The sequence below is a fragment of the Physella acuta genome, unplaced genomic scaffold (assembly GCF_028476545.2).
Source record: "Physella acuta isolate Inbredline_101_S28 unplaced genomic scaffold, ASM2847654v3 ptg000197l, whole genome shotgun sequence".
Lineage (NCBI taxonomy): Eukaryota > Metazoa > Mollusca > Gastropoda > Physidae > Physella > Physella acuta.
The window spans coordinates 1,106,858-1,131,775 of NW_026731716.1; the positions used below are offsets into that span (position 1 = coordinate 1,106,858).

General features: G+C 35.1%; 2 protein-coding genes across 2 annotated transcripts in view; both read right to left on the reverse strand.

Annotated features, from left to right (window-relative positions):
• Positions 1–24,918, reverse strand: part of LOC131936968 (prion-like-(Q/N-rich) domain-bearing protein 25) — a 38,204-nt gene that overhangs the window by 5,012 nt on the left and 8,274 nt on the right. The gene's annotated exons all lie outside the window — the stretch shown is intronic.
• LOC131936999 (uncharacterized) lies at positions 11,453–17,908 on the reverse strand. Its single transcript, XM_059294175.1, has 6 exons — positions 17,786–17,908; positions 17,382–17,507; positions 16,910–17,035; positions 16,524–16,653; positions 12,468–12,604; positions 11,453–12,234 (listed from the first exon to the last, which is right to left on the reverse strand). The coding sequence occupies exons 1-6, from the start codon at positions 17,850–17,852 to the stop codon at positions 11,858–11,860; spliced, it is 963 nt and encodes a 320-aa protein (XP_059150158.1). The 5' UTR covers positions 17,853–17,908; the 3' UTR covers positions 11,453–11,857.

The window sequence follows — 24,918 nt, forward strand, 5'->3', positions numbered from 1 at the left end:
CAATCAATCAATGCTAACACCAAACGTTCTAAAATAAAATTTAAGAGTTACGTCATGTATTTTGAATTTAAATGACTTGTATAATTAAAATGTGAAATAAATATTTGGACAACATACGTGTCGTGCAAATATTACTCAGATTGTTAAAATATTCTGATTGTGTGCAGTTACAAACTACATTTAAACAAGAGAGACAACTGTTACATTCAACTGTATTTGTGCAGTTTCTTCCCATGGGTACTCCTGGTTGAGTATAATTTTCAGAAAATGATAAACTATTGGATGGTTAGAATATCATAGCCTGTTTTCACTTTTATTGCCTGGACATTAACTTGTTGTTTATATTGTCTTGTGACCTACTTAGGTCTTCTTTTTTAATAGTTTAATAAATGGCCTTGTGCTATCTGTTGTTTAAACTAAGAAATTCTCCACCAGACTCATGTGAAAGTATTCACAACTGTGTTCGTGTTACTCGTGTTTTGGCTCCATCCCCCAATGGTCCTTGGCATTGATTTTCAACATCCCATAATTTTAGGGTAATATAAAAAGGAGGAATTTTCCAAACACGAGGCGCACAAGACACCCAGAGAGAACCTTCGGCACATAGCATCCATGTTAGTTAGGCCGTAATTAACTTATATTCCAATAGTACTCAGTATTTGATTTTTCACAATAAAGGTTGTGTTAGTTATATATTTTATCCAGTGTTAATTGTAGAAAGAAGTGTTTGTGATTTCCATGAAATTGTAAGTTGGGTTTTAAATTATTGTATAGTTTTTGGATTGTATTTTAATTTTTTAGACTTGTTTACTTTTTAGAAGGTTTTTAGATTGATTAAAAGTTCTACTATTTTCAGAAGATCTTTGTATTGATATTTCACCCTAATCGTTAGATTTCGAGTCTACAAAGAGTTTTTGTTTCTAGTAATCTTTAATAGTTTCGAATAGTTCATCAGTCTAAAACCATCTCAAAAGAATCCGGGTGTTGCATAATATTTATCAGTGATAGAGTTACGTAACAGTCGGAAATGTGTAGCTAATTATCTTTAATTTCAACGAATAAAATTATTAGTTAAATTAATTAACATTAACTTACGAACCATTAAACAAATCATTTTAATTAAAACTTAAAATGTACAACCTCTGTCCTTAATTTCATGCATGATTATGTTTACATAAGTAAAGGTTATCTGTAGACCTAGCAATCCATTACGCAGATGAAGTAATTTCACATACACAAAAAGTCCTCTAATTGTAAATAGTGTAATCTCAAGCGCTAGGTGTGTGTAAAATGTCTTGAAGACTTACGTGGCATACATATTTGTGTAGAGACGGTATAGAACTCAGTGCTACCACACGCACACTTCCCAGCGATACAGCTCAGACTGCGCTTGCACTGCTCATTTTTTGTACAGCTTTCAGATCTAGAGAGTGCTACGAAATGGGATAATTTTCTCTAATTGAAATTTGTTTCGAAAATGTCAGATAAATAATTAAGCAAATATTTACCTTATTATAGATACACCAAGCAGACAAATGGACGAGAAGATATAGATATATCAACTTTACGTATTCATGTTATAAATTATGTTTTCGACTACTTCCTTTTCTATAACCACATTTTTTTTCTACTTGTACATGCTACAGTAAGGTGATTAAAAACTTAATTTAAATTATTACTTACTGACGCTAAGAATATATTCTAGATACAGATTATAAAATATGTAGGCCTACCGTTTAAAATAAAAAATTCCCCTTTGAATCCACGATAAACTACGCTACTATCTGTACGGAAATATATGTAGAGGTAGTTGTTGGTAGAGTTCCACTCAAAAGAGGACTCCTGACAAAACAGTCCAGAAGATTTCTCTCTGTTCGCTCCTTCGATGAACTGGATGGAATCATACCCACAGCTGGTGTGTTTTTCTAGCAGCATGTCGGTGATCCTGTTGGTGCGGGTAAGAATTTACTGTTTATAAATGGTGTTTTAGATTCACTAAGTTCTATTTTATTTGAAACTAGCGTACCCGTCTCCGCGCGTTGCCGCGGTCTCAAAAGAAAGTCTGAGGATTGCCCGGGGCATAAATTCTCTGCCGGGGCGCCGGTGAATGCGCATGGTTCAATTTATTGAACGACTATAACGCCCCATCTTATTTATAGTCTATCATGGGACAAACCGGGGCGTACAATTACACCCTGCCGCTGTGCCGCCCGTGCAAAACTGAAATTTTGTTTACCCAGAAACCTCCACAGGAGAATTTTCAACACTTCTCAAAGTTTCATGGCGATTGGATAAAAGGTGTAGTAATGCATAAAAGTCTGACGAAATATAATATGAGGGTGTCAGCAACGCTTTGTCAATCCTATATTTTTAGACGCGTGACCGGGTTTTCTAAAACTGTGTTTATTTAAATGTAAACAATGCCTGCGCTTGGCTCGTACTTATTGGGTCACGGGTTTACCTACACTACCGCCATCACGCCATAGAGCGTGCTGTGTGAAAGCCTTAAGTGTACGTTAATCACTCACCGTAATATCACCGTTAATTACTCATCGACTAAGTTTCGGGAACGTAGAGGGACGCTCTAGTGAGTCTCCGATTACACCACCACAGGGGCGCCGCGTGCGGCCCCTGGCTTGGTTTAATCATCGGATGTCGTGTGCCGCCTTGTTAATAGTGTAGGGTGCTCTTTAAAAAAAGTAGGCGCCATATGCTCACTTGATAGCGCAAGGTGCCAAATCGCCTTATTATGTTTAGTGAAAGACTCTAAAACCGAATCATATGCATAGTCTGTCGCACTGTTTAAAATGAATATTGGCGATAAAGTGCTCACGGGATAGCCCGGGACACCATATTGCACCCTGCCGGGGTGCCGGCGAATGCGCCTGATTCAATATAGTGAGGGACTAAACGCTCCATCTTATCCATTGTCTATCTCATAGTTTAGAACGAACGTAGGCGTCACTGCACTTGTGGGAAAGCCTACAGTGCCAAAACGCACTCTGCGCCGGAGGATGTCCCAGATTTGATATAGTTAACGATTATTGTTGCCCATCGTGTCTTTAGTGTAAAGTCTTTTTTTTAAACGAACGTAGGCGCTTTAGTGCTCACAGGGGAGCCCGGGGCGCTTTGGGTAACGCAATAGCCGGTGCGCCGGCGACTGCACCTGTTGAAGTTTTAACGCTGAATATAGTAGTAAATTTTACCCGATATACAGGACCCCCGATTAACGGATACCAAGGGCTAAGATAGCCGCTCTGGAACTATGGGTGCCAAACCGTGTATTGACAAAATTGCACCCTCCCGGGCGCCGCCCATAAGAATTATTTTTTTCTAGCAGAAACCTTCTCGAGAGTATTCTCATGAACTCAACAAAGCTTCATGGCAGTTGGATGAACGGTGTTGATCCGAATCTGACTTTTATTTTTTATATAAAAAGCTCCACTTGAGTATTCTAATCAACTCCCGAAAGTTTCATGATGATACAATTAATGGTGTCAAAACACAATCGAATTTTATTTTTATATACCGAATATAGAAAATAATCAGCAACCTCAGCTAGAGTATTCTCAACAACTTCCCAAAGTTTCATGGCGATTGGATGAAAGGTGTAGTAATGCATAATAGACAGACAAACAGACAAACACACACACACACTCACATTGCCTTTTTATATAATTTAATATATAAGTGTAATGTCTACACAGCTGACCTTAATTATAAGTTCCAGCTGAATGTAGGACTGTGAACTGTGTTAAATTTAATATTTTATTTCATTTTATTTGCGTATTCTAAAGTATAAGTTCACAAGAGAAACCAAAGTACGTTAATTACGCAACATATTTCTCCACAATAATTAATGCTTATTTTAAAATAAATCAACGGTCTGATAAGGTGCTTATAAGTGCTGTATAAATTATGAAAAAAGATGCACTATTCTTAATTACATAGTAATTTAACCAATACATGTGTCTCCGAGTTCACCAGTCTGTGCATATAGTGTAGGTTATTTTTACTTGAACTTGAATGTAAATACTATATTTCAAACGCTTCAATGACAATATCGTAAACGAATGAGAGTGGTTATAAGTATTAGAGGCATTATTTTAATAAGACTGTTAAATAACCAGAAGTTTACCTGACCGAAATGAATGAATCAGCTGGTCCTTGAATTGTCCATCCACAGCCCTCATAGTTGCTGTAATCACTGGGATAACCAGGGCTTCTGATGTGTCCATGAACAGCTCTAATTACACCTCCAGAACCACACTCTATACAAACACATATACCTATCTCTGTGTCTCTCTCTATTTCTCTCTCTCTTTCTCTCTTTCTCTCTCTCAGTCTCTCTCTCTCTCTCTCTCTCTCTCTCTCTCTCTCTCTCTCTCTCTCTATATATATATATATATATATATATATATATATATATATATATATATATATATAATGAGAGACACAGAGAGAGAGAGGGAGGGAGAGAGAGATAGTTATATGAGTGTATACATACATACATATATATATATATATATATATATATATATATATATATATATATATATATATATATATATGAATATACATATATATAACACAACATTGTGCATTTGTTGAATTGAAACTACGTTCGTCTTATAAAATTAGTGTTAGTTTACCAATATAAGACTGTGGCTCTACAAAAGCAAACAAGAGACACAACAAACACAGTTGAACATATTGTGGCATGTTTAACGACCTGATGTTCAACCGTTGTTCTGCTGGATGCAGCAGGAAATTAAACACACCAATGTAGTGAACACACTCAAACAATGCATAGGCGTCACTACAGGATGTATTCACACATGTGACGTCCATACACTTACACTTGAAGCTACCAAGGGCGGCACGACAAACTGTAAATACGACACAAATCTAAATCAATCTACTTATTATGGTTACATTGCTACGCGTCATCAACATAAATAGAACTATTAGAGCTTTTAAAGTTTGTAAAAAATCATATATATAAATATATATTATATATATATATATATATATATATATATATATTATATATATATATATATATATATATATATATATATATATATATATATATATATATATATATATATATATATATATATATATATATATATATATATATATATATATATATATATATATATATATATATATATATATATATATATATATATATATATATATATATATATATATATATATACATATATATATATATATATATATATATATATATATATATATATATATATATATATAACTAAATTTAAACTAAATATACTTCCACAATCTATGTAAAAATAATATTGTTATTACATTCTATTTTGCTGTATGTGGCGTTATATGTTGGTTAAAATCTTTTGCTTTTATGTTATAAAATGTTAATAATTAAAACATTAGAAGATGTTGGCCTGTATGTTCTAGTTAAAATAATTACAAACTTGTTAAAAATTGTTTCAAACTTTTCTCGTATGGTCCTGGCAACAAACTATATTAAATACCGTGTGTTCATGTTTTACAACAATATAACTTGAATACAGTGTGTTCACTGCTTGCTAAATACTATACCTGTCCATCTAGTTTCCCCTTAACCTAATTTAATAACGTCTTGACAATCAATTTAATCTGTTTCCCGCATCTTTAAGTCTCACACTGTTTTAGTGCCGTCCATGTTTTTTACTTAACAATTTTTCTTGTAGAAAAATGTTAGTATCCAAATGACATTTTGAATTTACCGTACGTTTAAAGTGTTAACGTCAATAACATTTTGAATTTATTGTACATTTAAAGTGTTAGCGTCTAAATAACATTTTGAATTTACCGTACTTTTAAAGTGTTAGCATCTAAAAACATTTTGAAGTCCCCATCATCAGTAAACACGTGTAGCCAGTCTCACACAATGTCACTGAAGAGTCCTGTTTTACTTATGATACTAAAGACTTATTAGCTATCGGTTTTGCTATACATTTTTATTTTAGTTCTTCTGCAGAGGCTAGGATTCGCAAGCTTATAGCATTGTGATCTTTAACCTGATTTTTTTACGGAGTTTTTATTTTTTTATCTTTATTGATCTGGCCATATGGCTCCCGTAAGGATCTGTGCACATTTTGTTTCAGTTCGGGACCGTTTGAGATGGTTGCTACCTGTTATTTTAAGAGTTTGACTACTTTTATTTACAGAATATTATCAATAAGAACAAAGTGTGTGTGTGTTTGGAATGAGTCAAGTATTATACTTTTCTTCTAGTCAAAACTTTGTTATTTAAGTCTATAGAGCGATTTGTATGATGAATTATCCCTTAGGCCATGTAAAATATTTTTAAAAAGTAAACTTACATTCTGAAAAAAGTTTTCTAGAAAATCATTGGTGTTTAATCGCCAGATCATCATAGTGACCGGTTAGACATGCTGACCACGACACTTAACGACAGGAACCCAACGTATACTCTACACCACTCAGCCACTATCTGATAACTTAAGCCCAACAAATGATGTACAATTTACCCAAGTGGTGCTAAGAGCTCTTGGCACTAACAGAGCTAGTTTGATCAAACTAGAGATTTGTTTTAAAAACTGTCTACTTGAGATGTACACTCCACTTATTTTTGTTTTTAACAAAATATTACAGCTGCGTTTTTTTTAATTTCGTGCTTTTTTCTCATTATTTCTAGACAGACAGACAGACGGACAGACGGACAGACGGACAGACGGACAGACGGACAGACGGACAGACGGACAGACGGACAGACGGACAGACGGACAGACGGACAGACGGACAGACGGACAGACGGACAGACGGACAGACGGACAGACGGACAGACGGACAGACGGACAGACGGACAGACGGACAGACGGACAGACGGACAGATAGACAGACGGACAGACGGACAGACGGACAGACAGACAGACGGACCGACGGACCGACGGACCGACGGACCGACGGACCGACAGACAGACAGACAGACAGACAGACAGACAGACAGACAGACAGACAGACAGACAGACAGACAGACAGACAGACAGACAGACAGACAGACAGACAGACAGACAGACAGACAGACAGACAGACAGACAGACAGACAGACAGACAGACAGACAGACAGACAGACAGACAGACAGACAGACAGACAGACAGACAGACAGACAGACAGACAGACAGACAGACAGACAGACAGACAGACAGACAGACAGACAGACAGACAGACAGACAGACAGACAGACAGACAGACAGACAGACAGACAGACAGACAGACAGACAGACAGACAGACAGACAGACAGACAGACAGACAGACAGACAGACAGACAGACAGACAGACAGACAGACAGACAGACAGACAGACAGACAGACAGACAGACAGACAGACAGACAGACAGACAGACAGACAGACAGACAGACAGACAGACATGATGTGCCCGTGTTAGAGACAATGCATTTGGGCTTTTAGGAAACGAATGTTTAGTGTTACAAACAGCACTTTCCGGCGATTCAATTCAGATAGCAAGTGGATACATTTACTCTTCGAATATTTTGGACAAATGTGGCCCTTGCTGTGATATTCATTCCCCCCCACCCCCCCCCCCGCAGAATGAAATGGAAGGCCCTCCTCCCCCCCCCCCCCCCCAACCCCCCCCCCCCCCACCCCCCGAGAATAAAGTCTGGAAGACACAGTGCCCATAGATATGACTTAGTCATATAATAACACTTGACGACAGAAGACGCATCAGTCATTTAATCAATGATCTTATCAGTCATTTAATCAATTATCTTGTCAGTGATTTAATCAATTATCTTATCAGTTATTTAATCTATGATCTTATCAGTTATTTTATCAATGATCTTGTCAGTCATTTAATCAATGACCGTATCATTGAGTTAGTCACTATTGATGCCAATAATTAGTGAATGACGAATGAATACAAATATAGCTGCAAACGAAACAATACTCACAAACACACGTACCTGGCACTTACAAATTATACGTTTTAGCCTCCCCACTTATATAATTCATGCCAACGGTTGTTTTAATCTTCCATTTTCCGTTTTAATTTTTATGAAAATTGTTTATTCTTCAGCTATGCGATCATTAAGCTCCATTCTCTCAACGCGTATCTTTATTACCATTAGCGCGTAGTAAAAAAGTAAAGTTTCCCTTTCAAACCTGACGGTCTCTGGGGCAAGTGAAGAAGAGTTCACTTGTTTCTGTGACCTCGGCATGTGTAGAGAATTAGCGCGTAATAGATTTACTATAATATTCTTCTTCTTCTTCGTTCTTAATTATTAGTGTTGAAGGGGATCGAGATTTATCTGCCAGTGGGTTTGAACTCGAGACTTTGTTCGAATTTATCAACCATGAGCTTTTTGCCAACTCGACCACGCCTCCAACACAATTAAGCGTTACGTGTCAACTGGTTATGCGCCATTGAGGCCATTGACTCCGATTTCAGCCTGCTTTTCTTTTTGGATTTGCTTCCATAGCCCTTGTCCAACCAAGAACAAACTACAAGGCAGCAGTTGTTTAATTTTGGAGTTGTCTCTCCTAGAAGAGTGGCTGTCCCCAGCTAACGAGCTTCATCTGCCCGAGGGTTCGAACTCGAGTTTTATCGGTTTAGCAACCATGAGCTTTACCGACTCGACCACTCCGACCCAACTATAATATTGAAAGTGACAATGTTTTAAAAGAGAAACAAGTCTAAATTTTGTTCAAACAACTTTCAACATGCATGTAATGTCATTCAGCGGGAGATCCACACACTCAGTGTATACCGCACGCAGATCGTTGGAAAGTTCCAGATGGTGAGTGTTGGAAAGTTCCAGAGGGTGAGTGTTGGAAAGTTCCAGAGGGTGAGTGTTGGAAAGTTCCAGATGGATAGTGTTGGAAAGTTCCAGATGGAGAGTGTTGGAAAGTTCCAGATGGAGAGTGTTGGAAAGTTCCAGATGGAGAATGTTGGAAAGTTCCAGATGGTGAGTGTTGGAAAGTTCCAGAGGGTGAGTGTTGGAAAGTTCCAGAGGGTGAGTGTTGGAAAGTTCCAGATGGATAGTGTTGGAAAGTTCCAGATGGAGAGTGTTGGAAAGTTCCAGATGGTGAGTGTTGGAAAGTTCCAGAGGGTGAGTGTTGGAAAGTTCCAGAGGGTGAGTGTTGGAAAGTTCCAGAGGGTGAGTGTTGGAAAGTTCCAGATGGATAGTGTTGGAAAGTTCCAGATGGAGAGTGTTGGAAAGTTCCAGATGGTGGGTGTTGGAAAGTTCCAGATGGTGAGTGTTGGAAAGTTCCAGATGGTGAGTGTTGGAAAGTTCCAGAGGGTGAGTGTTGGAAAGTTCCAGATGGGGAGTGTTGGAAAGTTCCAGATGGGGAGTGTTGGAAAGTTCCAGATGGGGAGTGTTGGAAAGTTCTAGATCAGATTTCAGCACGAAGAACTAACATAAAACTGATGCCATGGTACTTGTTCACCAAATCATAACACCCTGACAAATCCAGTAAACATGTCCGTCTTTCATGTCTTTCATATCTTTCATGTAATGACCTTAATTTAACTTTTAATGATACATGTAATTTTGTTTTTCTTTTTTTTTCTTTTTGTCCCAGACATGTTATTTACATCATTAGTTTGTCTTGCATTTTCACTTTAGTATTACAGTTTTCATCATCGGCTTACGAGGACTGATACAGATTTACAATAGTAATATTTCTTTCTTACTTGTAGCCTACTTTCATTCATTTTAGATGGTTTGCTTATACATAGATCTAATACAAAACGTCTAAATATAAAAGAAAAATAATTTAAAAAAAACCCCTGAAAATGCAAATATGTAATGAAATGATGATTCAAGGGATTTTGTTTTTCCATCGGCGTGCTGGGCTGAGAGAGGTGGGGTGGGTGGGTTTTTTAAGTAGAGCTGAAATAAATTTGGGATTACAGAGAATTAAAATGATACAAAGTTTAATCAACCGGAGAAGTTATGTTATTACACTGAGACATGAACATCTATTGTATATATAGTAATTAAATGGAGAATACTAAATGGCCTAAGAACAAGACTAAAATAAGGTGTTCAAACTCGGTTTCTCTTGACTGCTTAATTAACTGTGCTCCATCCTTAGCTGCGAAGTCAAAAGTTCACATTGTAGCCACCCATGGACAGAAATAGAAACGACTGTGGGAGAGGGGTCTCTGTAATACTCATACTGATCTATCATTCCAAAACTTTCCATGACACAAAATTGACCCCTGGGCGATGTGGGCACACAGTCCGGTTGAGTGAGGGAAAGTGGGGGAGGGGGGTGAGGTATCTCTTTCTACCATTCAGATTGTGCACTTTTAAAACCTGGGAAACTGAAGACTGTTCTAATGTTAATTTACTTGAGGGCTGATCGAGTGACGTTTGGCTTGAGACTGTATAAATTAAAATTAAAACTTTATTTATTGTTTTCCTGTACATTTTTTTAGTTAAGTGAGAGTTCCCAGATTATGTCTTAGCTTTGCTTGAAATATTTCTTTTAACTCAATGATACATGAAACAGGACTTTATTCTAGCTATTATTGGTATATATAAGAGGACTTTATTCTGACTATTAATGACAGATATAAAAGGAATTTATTCTATTGATGATATATGTAACATGCATTTATTCTAACTATTAATGGTATATGTAACATGAATGTATTCTAACTATTAAATAAACATGTATCATGACTTTATTCTATTTTCGATACATATAACCAGTGGCGTAGCGATGTCGGGTGTCACCCGGTGCGGCACTTAATGGTGCCACCCCCCCCCCAGAGGCGTTGCGACCCTACCCGGGGAAAAACTTTCAAGTTTTCGATTTGCACCCCCCCTCAAGTTTTCGATTTTGCAACCCCCCCCCCCCTCAAGTTTTCGATATGCACCCCCCTTCAAACTTTCGATGTGCACCCCCCCCCCTTCAAGTTTTTCTCTATATATTTTGCTATTTTTTTCCCTTGGTGTCACCCCCCTAAATGGTGTCACCCAGTGCGGTCCGCACCCCCCTCCCCCCCCCTCGCTACGCCCCTGCATATAACATGTTATTATAATTATTAGTGATTCCACTCAAAGGTATGTCTCACATTACATAATCAGAATAATGTGTTACATGAGTAACTCATGGTGTAATAGTCTTACAAGTGATGACAACTCTGTCCACATCAACTTTAACACCACGCTTTGAAAAAGGTGTCAGAAAGTAAATTTATTTCTTTTTATATACATGAGAAAGGTGCAAACGAAACAATGTAATTAACATATGTACGTTAAATAAGCGTCTACATATTTATTATTAACACTCTATTTTCTAGACAATTATAATGACACATTATTTCTAGAACAATTTCACACACATATGAAGTCTAGAACATTGTTATTAATAATTTGTTGTACATGTGCAATTGTTTTTTTAAAAATAATACTAAAACAAAAATTACATTTAGTATAAATAACATAACTGAAAAATTAAAAACAGTATCCACCACTACGTCCACTACTGCTGGTGTAGCTTTAAACCGCAGCAATGGGCAGTAATAGAACAATCATGCAACGAGGACATTAATTTTAAAGCGGGAAGGTTAAAGAAAGGCATGTTTTATTTCTCTGGTAACTCTTCGGTTTTTAAAGCTATATTGAACGGTGAGTCCCCATTTTCTGGTAAGTCCCCATTTAAAGTTGGATCCTCTCCATTCATAGGTAAGTACCTATTTACAGGTGAGCCCCCTTTCACAGGTAAGTCTACGTTGATAGGTAAGTCTACATTGATAGGTAAATCTAAATTGATAGGTAAGTCCCCATTTACAGGAGAGCCCCCATTTAAAGGTAAGTCCCCATTCACAGTAAGTCTGCATTGACAGGTGGGTCCCCATGTACAGTTAAGTCCCCATTAACAGGTGCGCCCAAATTGATAGGCGATTCCCTATTCACCGTTGAATATCCGCTTTCAGGTAAGTCCCAATTTACAGGCAAGTCCCAATTTATAGGTGAGTCTACAATCACAGGTAAGTCACCAATCACAGGTGAGTCTCTATTCACAGGTGGGTCACCATTTACAGGTGAGTCTCTATTCACAGGTGGGTCACCATTTACAAGGGAGTCTCCATTTACAGGTGGGTCACCATTCACAGATGAGTCTCCATTCACAGGTGGGTCTCCATTTACAGGTGGGTCTCCATTTACAAAGGAAAATGACGTCATGCAATTCATAACATCTGCAATATGTGTATATATTACATACATATATACATATATATATATATATATATATATATATATATATATATATATATATATATATATATATATATATATATATATATATACCATTCGTTACATTCATATGCAATGTGTCACCTGTAATAATTATTATGACTAAAATATTTTTATTCTTATGTATTTGATGACTAAGTAAAAATTAGTAATATATTAAGCAGGCTAACATTACCTTGAAACGAGGAAGACTTTTTGTCTAAGTTTTCTGGGCAAGAAGAGTTGTAGCCCTTATAATCCCCATCATCAACTTGTAGGGAGCGAAGCGTCATATTTTTATAGCAATTGTCGCTGAGCTCTGCATCTTCGTCACTTGATGGTGGGAAAAAATTGTGATATACTTTATAATTGTATCTAAACATTATGAACAAATTGTGATATACTTTACATTGGTATCTAAACATTATGAAAAAATAAAATTGGTGATATACTTTACAATGGTATCTAAACATTATGAAAAAATTGTGATAAACTATATTATTTAATCTTAACGTTATGAAAAAATTGGTATATACTTTATAATGGTATCTAAACATTATGAAAACATAGGTGATATACTTTATAATTGTATCTAAACATTATGAAAACATAGGTGATATCTATATCTATAATATAAGCGGGCAAGTAGTGTGTCAGTCCTTCCTTCCGTCATCGCTATAGATTTTGGAACCATAAAAGTAAACATTCGCACCATGCTGTGCTTTTCAGTGCACCGCAGTGTCTTATTATAAGTATTAGAGTAGGGTTTGTTTATATAGCGGCATAGAGCTATTTTATAATTGCCACTGTGTTTACTCTTCTGCATAACTTAAAGAAAATATTAAATACACGCACATTGCTAAAACATATTAAAAGGATCAATGTCAAATATTATTTTCGTTTATATTCCTAGAAAAAATGGATACATTTCCATGAAAGTAGGTCGAAAAAACTAATTAATTCAACTTTTTTTTGTGGTAATTTTTTTCAAGGGAGGTAATTTGAAAATATATTTATCTCAACAATAATTTAAGTTAATCTTTTTTGTATTACTACCGCATTGATTAGTATATGTTAATGTTCATAATTAAAAGAGAAAAATGTTAAGATTATTTATATTATTTTTTTTTCTAATTAGTCTATGATTTCTCTAAAATCACTATCTTTTTGCTTTTGTTTTTCGGTGTTATGAAAACAGATGGTGAAATTAGACTTTTTGAGAATAATGGAAAGGCTCTCTCTGAGCGCGGACGTATGGGAAAATGTTTTTTTTTAAATATTCAACTCACTCTCAATAAATTAAGTTAATTTTTTTAATTACTTCCACATTGATTATTATATGTTAAGTAAAATAGAAAAAATGTTAAGATTATTTACATTATTTTCTAATTAGACTATGATCTCTCAAAATCACTATTTTTTTGTTTTTGTTTTTCGGTGTTAACAGATGGTGAAAATTTAGAATTATAGTATAGAGAATGCTGGAAAGGCTCTCTCTGGGCGCGGATGCCTAAGAAAAGCGTGTTGTTCGGTGGTGATTCTATTGTTGTGGTTGTGTTGTGGTTGTGTTGTGTTGTGGTTGTGTTGTGGTTGTGTTGTGGTTGTGGTTGTGTTGTGGTTGTGTTGTGGTTGTGTTGTGTTGTGGTTGTATTGTGGTTGTGTTGTGTTGTGGTTGTATTGTGGTTGTGTTGTGGTTGTGTTGTGTTGTGGTTATGTTGTGGTTGTGTTGTGGTTGTGTTGTGTTTGTGGTTGTGTTGTGTTGTGGTTATGTTGTGGTTGTGTTGTCGTTGCGGTTGTGGTTGTGTTGTGGTTGTGGTTGTGTTGTGTGGTGATTGTGTTTTGTTTGTGTTTGTGTTATGTTTTTGTTTGTTTTGTTGTATTGTGTTGTGGTTGTGTTGTGTTGTGGTCGTGTTTTGTTTGTGTTTGTGTTATGTTTTTGTTTGTTTTGTTGTGTTGTGTTGTGGTTGTGTTGTGTTGTGGTTGTGTTTTGTTTGTGTTTGTGTTATGTTTTTGTTTGTTTTGTTGTGTTGTGTTGTGGTTGTGTTGTGTTGTGGTTGTGTTTTGTTTGTGTTTGTGTTATGTTTTTGTTAGTTTTGTTCTGTTCCAAAGTTGGTACATTTAATAAAGATTTACCGTGGCGGAGCACGGGATGCAGCTAGTCTATAATATAAGCGGGCAAGTAGTGTGTCAGTCCTTCCTTCCGTCATCGCTATAGATTTTGGAACCATAAAAGTAAACATTCGCACCATGCTGTGCTTTTCAGTGCACCGCAGTGTCTTATTATAAGTATTAGAGTAGGGTTTGTTTATATAGCGGCATAGAGCTATTTTATAATTGCCACTGTGTTTACTCTTCTGCATAACTTAAAGAAAATATTAAATACACGCACATTGCTAAAACATATTAAAAGGATCAATGTCAAATATCATTTTCGTTTATATTCCTAGAAAAAATGGATACATTTCCATGAAAGTAGGTCGAAAAAACTAATTAATTCAACTTTTTTTTGTGGTAATTTTTTTCAAGGGAGGTAATTTGAAAATATATTTATCTCAACAATAATTTAAGTTAATCTTTTTTGTATTACTACCGCATTGATTAGTATATGTTAATGTTCATAATTAAAAGAGAAAAATGTTAAGATTATTTATATTATTTTTTTTTTTTCTAATTAGTCTATGATTTCTCTAAAATCACTATCTTTTTGCTTTTGTTTTTCGGTGTTATGAAAACAGATGGTGAAATTAGACTTTTTGAGAATAATGGAAAGGCTCTCTCTGAGCGCGGACGTATGGGAAAATGTTTTTTTTTAAATATTCAACTCACTCTCAATAAATTAAGTTAATTTTTTTAATTACTTCCACATTGATTATTATATGTTAAGTAAAATAGAAAAAATGTTAAGATTATTTACATTATTTTCTAATTAGACTATGATCTCTCAAAATCACTATTTTTTTGTTTTTGTTTTTCGGTGTTAACAGATGGTGAAAATTTAGAATTATAGTATAGAGAATGCTGGAAAGGCTCTCTCTGGGCGCGGATGCCTAAGAAAAGCGTGTTGTTCGGTGGTGATTCTATTGTTGTGGTTGTGTTGTGGTTGTGTTGTGTTGTGGTTGTGTTGTGGTTGTGTTGTGGTTGTGGTTGTGTTGTGGTTGTGTTGTGGTTGTGTTGTGTTGTGGTTGTATTGTGGTTGTGTTGTGGTTGTGTTGTGTTGTGGTTGTGTTGTGGTTGTGTTGTGTTGTGGTTATGTTGTGGTTGTGTTGTGGTTGTGTTGTGTTTGTGGTTGTGTTGTGTTGTGGTTATGTTGTGGTTGTGTTGTCGTTGCGGTTGTGGTTGTGTTGTGGTTGTGGTTGTGTTGTGTGGTGATTGTGTTTTGTTTGTGTTTGTGTTATGTTTTTGTTTGTTTTGTTGTGTTGTGTTGTGGTTGTGTTGTGTTGTGGTTGTGTTTTGTTTGTGTTTGTGTTATGTTTTTGTTTGTTTTGTTGTGTTGTGTTGTGGTTGTGTTGTGTTGTGGTTGTGTTTTGTTTGTGTTTGTGTTATGTTTTTGTTTGTTTTGTTGTGTTGTGTTGTGGTTGTGTTGTGTTGTGGTTGTGTTTTGTTTGTGTTTGTGTTATGTTTTTGTTAGTTTTGTTCTGTTCCAAAGTTGGTACATTTAAAAAAGATTTACCGTGGCGGAGCACGGGATGCAGCTAGTACTTTATAATGGTATCTAAACATTATGAAAACATAGGTGATATACTTTATAATTGTATCTAAACATTATGAAAAAATTGTGATAAACTTTATAATGGTATCTAAACATTATGAAAAAAATTGTGATAAACTATATTATTTGATCTTAACGTTATGAAAAAATTGGTATATACTTTATGATGGTAGCTAAACATTATGAAAAAATAGGTGATATACTTTATAATGGTATCTAAACATTATGAAAAATTGTGATAAACTTTATTATTTGATCTTAAAATTATGAAAAAATTGTGATTAACTTTAGCAAAAACATGATAAAGTATTGCGATAAACTTTATTATTGTATCTAAACATTATGAAAAAATTGTGATATATTGATTTATTGTATATAAACATTAAAAACGTGTTCTAACTGCATCATTGAACTACACAGGATAAAACTAAGCATAAAACACATGGAAATAATTCAAACAATTCAACTCTAGGGCTGGAATACTTTGCATCTAGTTTGTTTCTTTTAGTTTTGTTATTCAAATATCTAACGATGAGTACTTACACAATGTAGACAGTTTTCTTGTTGATGAAATATACACACAAAGTTATGATGACGGTTAATGAAAGCAGGGTGACACCTAGACCCAGGTAGTGATAGAAGCCAAACGTAAACAGCCAGAAGGACTCCTCCTCTGAAAAGATTGTTTTGGGATTGCTTACATTAAACATATCGATTCGCTTTTTATACGAAATTAATACGTTTTTCATTCATTAACCCAATACTAAAAATGCCTTTATCGAAATAACATTATATTTTAATAAGATGAACCATAGCACCATTTAGATGCATTTCATTAATCTAAATACCAGACCAGCAAATGGTTCAAATGACATGTTTCGATACGTATCTTGCTCTAGTTTATGTAAACAGAAAGCAACTTCCCATACTTGCGACACAGGTGGATGAAGTGTAGTTGTAGTACTCAGACCTTTTACAGTTGCACCTGTCGCTGATGCAGGTGAGGCTAGTCTGGCATTGACTGCTGGATGTACAGGTGTCTTCTAGCCCGAATCCTGTTCATACAATTTTAAATATTTAGTTTAACATTTGTTTGTAAAAATATTTCAAATAGTTGTTCGTCGAAATTTGTCAATATTAAATGTATCTGTATTATTTAAAAAAAAAGATAGCTTTCATCACTTGAGAAGCATTTTGCCATATTAACTAAATTAAAGCACTATTTCCAAGTAATTTTCAAAAACTGGAAAAAGATTTCTGCATCAAATGTGTAGTACAGAGTATGTAGCTATATGTATAATAACAATATGACATTAAAATGTTTCTCATAAGAAATGAACCTAGTGATTAAATCCGATGCGTTACACAGCCTTGGTAGATAACACAAGCACATGAACTTACTGGTAACACACACGTCCGTGCTGTTGTCGTAGTACTCAGTGACTAAACACACACAGAGGTCAAGGTCGCAGGTCAATGTCGGGTGGCACTGTTCTGTGTCTGTACATAGCGAGTCTTTTCCCCGCCCTACAGATCGATCGATTGATTTCAGTGATTAGATATGATGCGTTTATTTTTGTATTCGATCTTAATTCTGCTGGGCAATGTTTAATAACAGTAGCAAATTGATAAACAAGATAAGCCTAACTATCACTAATATTTACTAATAAACGTGCTAGCTTCCATAAACTCATTATAAATATGATAGCCTCTGTGAACAATAAACGAACAACGTTTGATGTAAACGTTCAAATAAAATGTTTTTTATTTGACGCAACTAAAGTTTTTTCTGAAGGGTGACCTACTTGCTTGACACAGCTCTGTGGACGTGTTGTAAAACTGTGTTGTCATACAGCGACACATTCCCTCCATACAGGTCAGGTTTTCTTTACACTGGTCACTCGAGGTACATCTCTCTGTTATCTGGAGCTCTGTAACATGACATATAGATGACATATAGATCAAAGTCCACTAGATGTACATCTCTGTCATCTGGTGCTCTATAACATGACATGTATATCAAATGTTCAGTTCTCTTTACTCTCAGTACACCTTAAAACATAGAAGCCATCTGCAAGCAGTAAGTGCATACAAAAGTAGTGAATACAACTCCTAGATTAATATGAGAATCATCATCGTCTTTCCCCGGTCGTGCTAAAGAGTACTCAAGACACGGGGCTTATGTCGTAAATTTCTACTTCCAATGACATCAACATGAAAAAATAACTTTGTCAGCCGTATCTCCAGGCTCCTTTCTTTATTTTTATCCGAGTTGGGTGGATTCGAGATGGTCTTAAAGGATCGAGCCAGGAATCCAAACACGAGACTTTCGGGTTAGTGGATGTGTGATCTATCGTCAGACTACCATAATGATTTTTTAAAAATAAAATTTGACATATACTCAATAAGTAGACGATGACTACTTTATGTTTTTGGTGAGGCTAGGGTTAAGGCGTTTCAAGCATGCATTTTATTCTTCAAATTTAAAAAAAAATGGCCTTGAGTATTCTTTTGATAAATTATAAGTCGAACTAGATGAGATAAATTAAAATAAAAACAAAACATTCTCACTTGCGATGCAAGCATTGGCTGTCTTGTTGTGAAACTCATCTCCCTTGCACGTGCAGCGGCCGTTGACACAGGTGAAAGTAATTTGACATTGAGTGCTCGCTGTGCATGGTAGACTTTTAGACACACCTGTCATTTTTGAAACATTAATAGGTGTACATTTTGGCGTACATTAAGGCATGAATACAGGAATGAAAACTCGTCGAAAAATATCACAAGCAGGAAATACATTTTGACACATTTTAAGTAAGACAGAGGTTTGCAAACAGAGTGCCCTGTCGTTATGAGGTTGTGATGTATAGGGGGTGGGGACGGTAGGAGTAGACCTATGGTAAGGGACAGGCGATATAATGGATACATTTACAGACATAAGAATGTACGTATAATTACAGACATAAGAATGTACGTATAGTTACAGATATAATAAAGAATGTAAGTATATTTTAGGTTTAGATAAATCTCATAAAGAAACTCAAAATGGTGGGTTTTTTAAACAGTGGCAAAAGGTCTGCAAACATTTAACTTAAAATATTCTATCTTTTACTTCTTCGATCTTAGTTTTCCTGTTGGAAAAGATTCCCTCCAACACAATTAATCATTGTGTTAACTTGTTATGCGCTATATAAGCCGTTAACTTCGATTTCAGCCTGCTTTTCTTTTAGGATTTGCTTCCAATTTGTTTCTAATAATAACTCCAAATAATATTGTATTATAGCTTTGCCAAATGTATATTGAAGTGAACGCACGTTGAGCACATCTTGATGAGGCTGTATCGTAGAATTCATTGCTCGTACAGGTACAGCTGCCCTTGACGCAGGTGAGACTGTTGGTACATTGGTTGGTTGACGTGCATGGCTGGCCTCGCTGTAGCTCTACATTACAACACAACAGATGATAAAACATTACAAATCTAGAATTAATATTCAGGTTTATCTAAATAGGTAGGTAAGTCTTTTGTCTAACAGTACACATAATTTATGCAATTTTTTTCTTATAATAAAAAACATATTCATGACAAATGGTGCACGTTTTTTTCCCTTGGTTTGTGTTAAACTAATGCAATGCAATTAAACATGAAATGCTATTAGATTACAACTGACTTTCCTGGCACCGATTGGCCGTGGTGGTGTAGAACAGGTTGTCTGTACAGGTACATGTTCCAGCCATACAGGTGAGGGTCTCCTGACATTGGCTGGTGTCTGTACACGGGCTGGCCTTGGGTAACCCTGATATAGGTGAAATAGGGGTTACACAAATAGTGATCTTCAAGTTACACGATACTCATGTAAGTATTTTCGTATGTAGTTATACACTTTTCACAATTGCTTCGATTGCCTTATGTCCGCGTATTTAAATATCATTAACGTGTACGAACTCTAGTGTTATGTATGAATATATCAAAATTGAAACAGTAATAATCGCGTACGTATTTCACACTTGGCTGATGAAGAATTGAAGAACTCGTTGTTTGCACACGTGCACTGTCTGTTTAAACACGACAAACTTTCTTTACACTGAAGCGTGTCTTGACATGACTGATATCTTTCAAACTCTGTTGACAGTACATGTACAACGTAGTCAAAACATCCACACAACAAGGAAGTCAACATCAAAATAACAAACAAGAGGATCATATTTTAACCGTATCAGTTATAGTTTAACTTGTGTTCCTTAAGACTGGTATATTTTTATTTGATTAATACGTGACATTTTTTTTTTAAAAACAGAAATTATTACTAAGCATAGCTCACAGCCTGTTTTGCTAATGACAAATCTTTAAAAAAAACAGTTTTTGATTATCCCTAGATATAAGTTTTGAACTGAGTATTAATAGTCTTAGACTGGAAATAAACTTACTGGTCAAACACAAGCCAAGAGTAGGGTCAAAGAACTCCGACTGCATACAGTTACATTTCCCGTTGATACAGGACAGACTACTCTTACATTCACGCTTGTGTGAACAGTTCTGTCCCTTAGATTTTCCTTTAAACATATATTAACAATGCAAAATAAGCTTCTGTGATAATAAATTTTACTTGCATGCAAAGGTATTTATTAAACGGCTATTTGGTATAGAATAACCGTAGCAAATTATTTTTACACTTACGTAAACTGCAGTGGGATTTGTCGTAAAACTCATTATCTGTACACTGACACTTCTGACCCAAACATGAGAGAGATTCCTGACATTGTAGTGTCTCATCACATGACTGGTACTGATTTAATCCTGACAAATCGAATGTCATCGTAAATAAATTAGTAGCAAGCAAATCAATTCATGAATTAGCAAGCCTGTACTATTTTTAAATGCTGAAAACTTTTAAAGTTAATTTTAAGATATATATATATATATATATATATATATATATATATATATATATATATATAATATATATATATATATATATACTAGTAAAAATAGACATACATTAGCTTTCCAGATCTTACTTGGTACACAGTGGTTGCTTGCATCAAAAAATTGTGTGTCCCTACAGTGACATCTACCACGAATACAGCTGAGAGTATCTTGACACTCGGAACTGTTTAAACAGTTTTCGTCTTTTGAAAATCCTTTAAAAACGATAGAAACGTTCAGTAACGTAAAGAAATTTAGGGATAAAAACACTTTCATTAATTTATTTCGTTTTTGAATAACTTGAGGAATATTGCAAAAGGCATTTAAAACCATCAACATTTAAAAGCAAATCAAAATCTAAAATAAGTGCCACACTTACTGGAAGTACAACGTTTTAATTGTAAATCATAAAACTCCTCTGCCCGACAAGAGCACTTGTCATTTAGACAGGTCAGTGTGTCTTTGCACTGGTCTGTCTCAAGACATGTCTCATGGTGACCCAGCCCTGAAACAACACATTGATCTCTATACATCGTAAACTGTCAACAGTAACTTTATTTAAACCTTCGTGAGAATGTACCAAATCATGTTTATAATTCCTACATTGTGCGCATGCTTTCATCGTGTCGTTATAGAACAATTACATTTTCTCTGATACAAGAGAAACTACTCTTACTTTCATACCAGAGGCGTATCCAGGTTTTCGTTGTAGGGGGAGCGAAAAGAGCAAAAAAAGGCGCCGAATTTTTAACACGTTCTATATACGTGTATTATATATATATATATATATATATATATATATATATATATATATATATATATATATATATATATATATATATATATATATATATATTACTAGCTGTATGTCATTACTTCGCTATGATGTAAAATAAATTGAAAGTAGCACTCTGAAGAAATAAGAAAAAAAACACAATGTAGGCCGACAAAACAAAAATTGTATCAATCTAAAAAAAAAAATTATATACACACACTACAACTAAAAACAATGAACGTAACACAAGCTGTTTTGTAATTCTTGTAAAAATAAAATTCTTACATAATAATTCCTAGAAAATTATTTAAGACAAGTGAAATAGGGGAAATAATCACTCTCTTAATATAAATATGTATATATCTACACATTTAATTATAAATGTCAAACAAATAAATAATTACTTTAGAATATAATGAAATTGTTTAACACTATTCGTGTTTACAAAATGTTTTTGTCTATAATCAGAATTTAATATATCGTCATCATAAATGCTAAAGTATTACAGCATAATGAAAGTTTTTAAAATCAGAGTTGGTATAAAACCACGCTTTTCGATACAATAGAAAAAAAACATTCGGAATAATAGCCTACATTTAACTATATCTCGGTTTTTTAGTTCAGATCATATATTTTTTAATTAACTATTGCTTCTTTGTGTTCATTAAAGATCATTTTTTAACATAGTGATAGGTATGGGTTAGATCACTGTATTGATCACACACCTTTTTACTGGTAATTGCAAAAACAATATTCACAGAGTTTTATGTTTAAAAAGCTAATTTTCTGGCGGCATGGTACTTTGGTACATCATTACGCGTTTTTCTACATGTACTTAAAAGATCAGTTCGGAGTGGGTTGGGGGGGGGGGGGTGGGTTCAACTTCATTCACCACTGTCCCTTCACTTTAGGTCAATTATCCAACCCAGTGTATACCTCGGTGTGACATTAATGTCGCTCTACACAATTGTGGTGGTGAGGTATGTGTGTGTGTGGGGGGGGGGGGGAGAGATAACCAACTCAGAGTGAACATAGCGACAGTTTTTAGATGACTGTTTTAAACATACATATATATTACACAAATATATATTACACAAATATATATTACAGAAATAGATTTAAATAAGTAACAGTGGTATTATCACAATATTTTTTTTACAGAGGGGTCCATGGGGGAGGGGGGTTGTAACTGTTTCATATAATTTGTAATCGTAATCACTATCGCCCAAACTGTAAGAATACTACTACTTCATCGTGATGACGTTGTTGACCTTGTCAAAACTTCCCCACCACTGCGCAGTTTGCTCATAAGTAAATTTAAATAGAGGTACCACATCAGTTGTATTTGTTTCTGTATTGCAATTTTTTTTAAAAATTAATCACACGATTCAAACTGTATATATAAAGTAATTCTGTGTGAAGTTTTATGTATAACATTTTCTAATTGAATGATTCGTAAGCAAATACATTATACAGTTGCCTTAAACTTAACACCCCTCTTGGCAAGTGGTACTACCGTAGAGGTTTTTTAAACATTGCAATGCATCGTAATGGTTATTAGCAGCTGTTAATACGTGTTGTAAACGTAGACACTACTAGACTAGTACAATAATGCTTAACTGCTGCATTATAAGAAATCTTGTGATTTACATAGATGTGCCGACCAAAAATATTTTTTTAACAAATATCATTGTTTAAAACTGAGTTTAAAAAGTTTCCAAAAAGGCGCCACTTTGCTGAAAATGGCCAGAGGGGGAGCGGCCGCTCCCCCTGCTCCCCCCCTGCGTACGCTACTGTTTCATACGTATCTAAGCAGTTATCTTTTCTTGATAATCCTTAACGATTATGATTGTTAGAATGTCTTACGTAACGCATTAAAATTATAGTTTTTTAAATAATAAACCTTTATTAGTTTCTAACAACTTAGAGTTGTTCACTCAAACTTGATGCGACACCAAAACATCACCACTTACTTGATCTACAGACACCAAATGTGGTGTTGTAAAACTCATCCTCTGTACATCGACACATCTGACCCAAACAAGAGAGGGTGTCCTGACATTGTAGTGTCTCATCACACGACTGGTGCCGGGATAATCCTGAGCAAATCAAACGAACCAGATCTATCTTTCTCATTCAGGGCTACTATATGCTTAGATGTGTTTTACAGTCTATATTCTATGCTTATCAATATAGAGTACTGTAAAACCTACTTTGTGTGCACTCCCTGAGTGTGTTGTTAAAAAACTCGGACTGAAGACAGCCACACTTTCCATGAATGCAAGTTAGACTTCTCTTACATTCCCGTGTATCTGAACAGTTGTCTTCTTTTGATAATCCTAAGGAGATATATATTTGTATTGAACATATCGCAACATTTAATAGAGATTGATCTTGCTATATTAGTGTTAATCGATCACTCAGCAACAAAAAGTCACTTACTTTGGTTGCAGACACCGAGTTTACCGTTGTAAAACTCATTATCAGTACACCGACAGAGTTGATTTACACAAGAGAGGGTATATTTACACTGTAGTGTCTCGTCACACGGCTTGTACAATTCGAGTCCTGAAAATATGTTTAGTAGTACTGATACTCCAACCAAAACGGTGCACAGGCTCATGTATTTTATCAAAATATGGTGTCTTTAGTCTATACTCTCATATCGCTCAGAAGGATTTTATTAGTTAAACAAAAATCAAACATCGTCTCCAAAAACCTGTTCTGAATTTGTTTTTTCCAGAGACCATCAATTCGTTAATTAGGTTCCACCATGTTTAATCGAACTATTTCAGTGAGGTGTTTATTTTTTTTCTTTAGGATGAGCTGTTGTCTTTACTGTGTCTATTTTAGCAGCAACCAGCAACTATTTATTTTAATTTTATTTGCATTTTTAAGAACAAATTGTAAGCTACAAACAAAAATTTGTCCATTATTTTAGTTTCTGTTAAGACCACTTTTTCTAACGATCATATAATGGAAACCTACTTGTTGAACAGATCTCAGCAGTCCCATTGTAAAACTCAGCTGTCCAACACCCACATTTGTCGCTGATACAAGAAAGACTACTTTTACATTCCTGTATTGATGAGCAGTTATCTCCCTTAGATAACCCTGCAATGAACATAAATATAGTTCAAATCTTCGTGTATTGTCATGATAAAAATCAAGTCTTCGCGTCCTGTTTAAACAAATATCAAATCTTCATCTTATATTCAAATCAAAATCTTCGTGTTCTA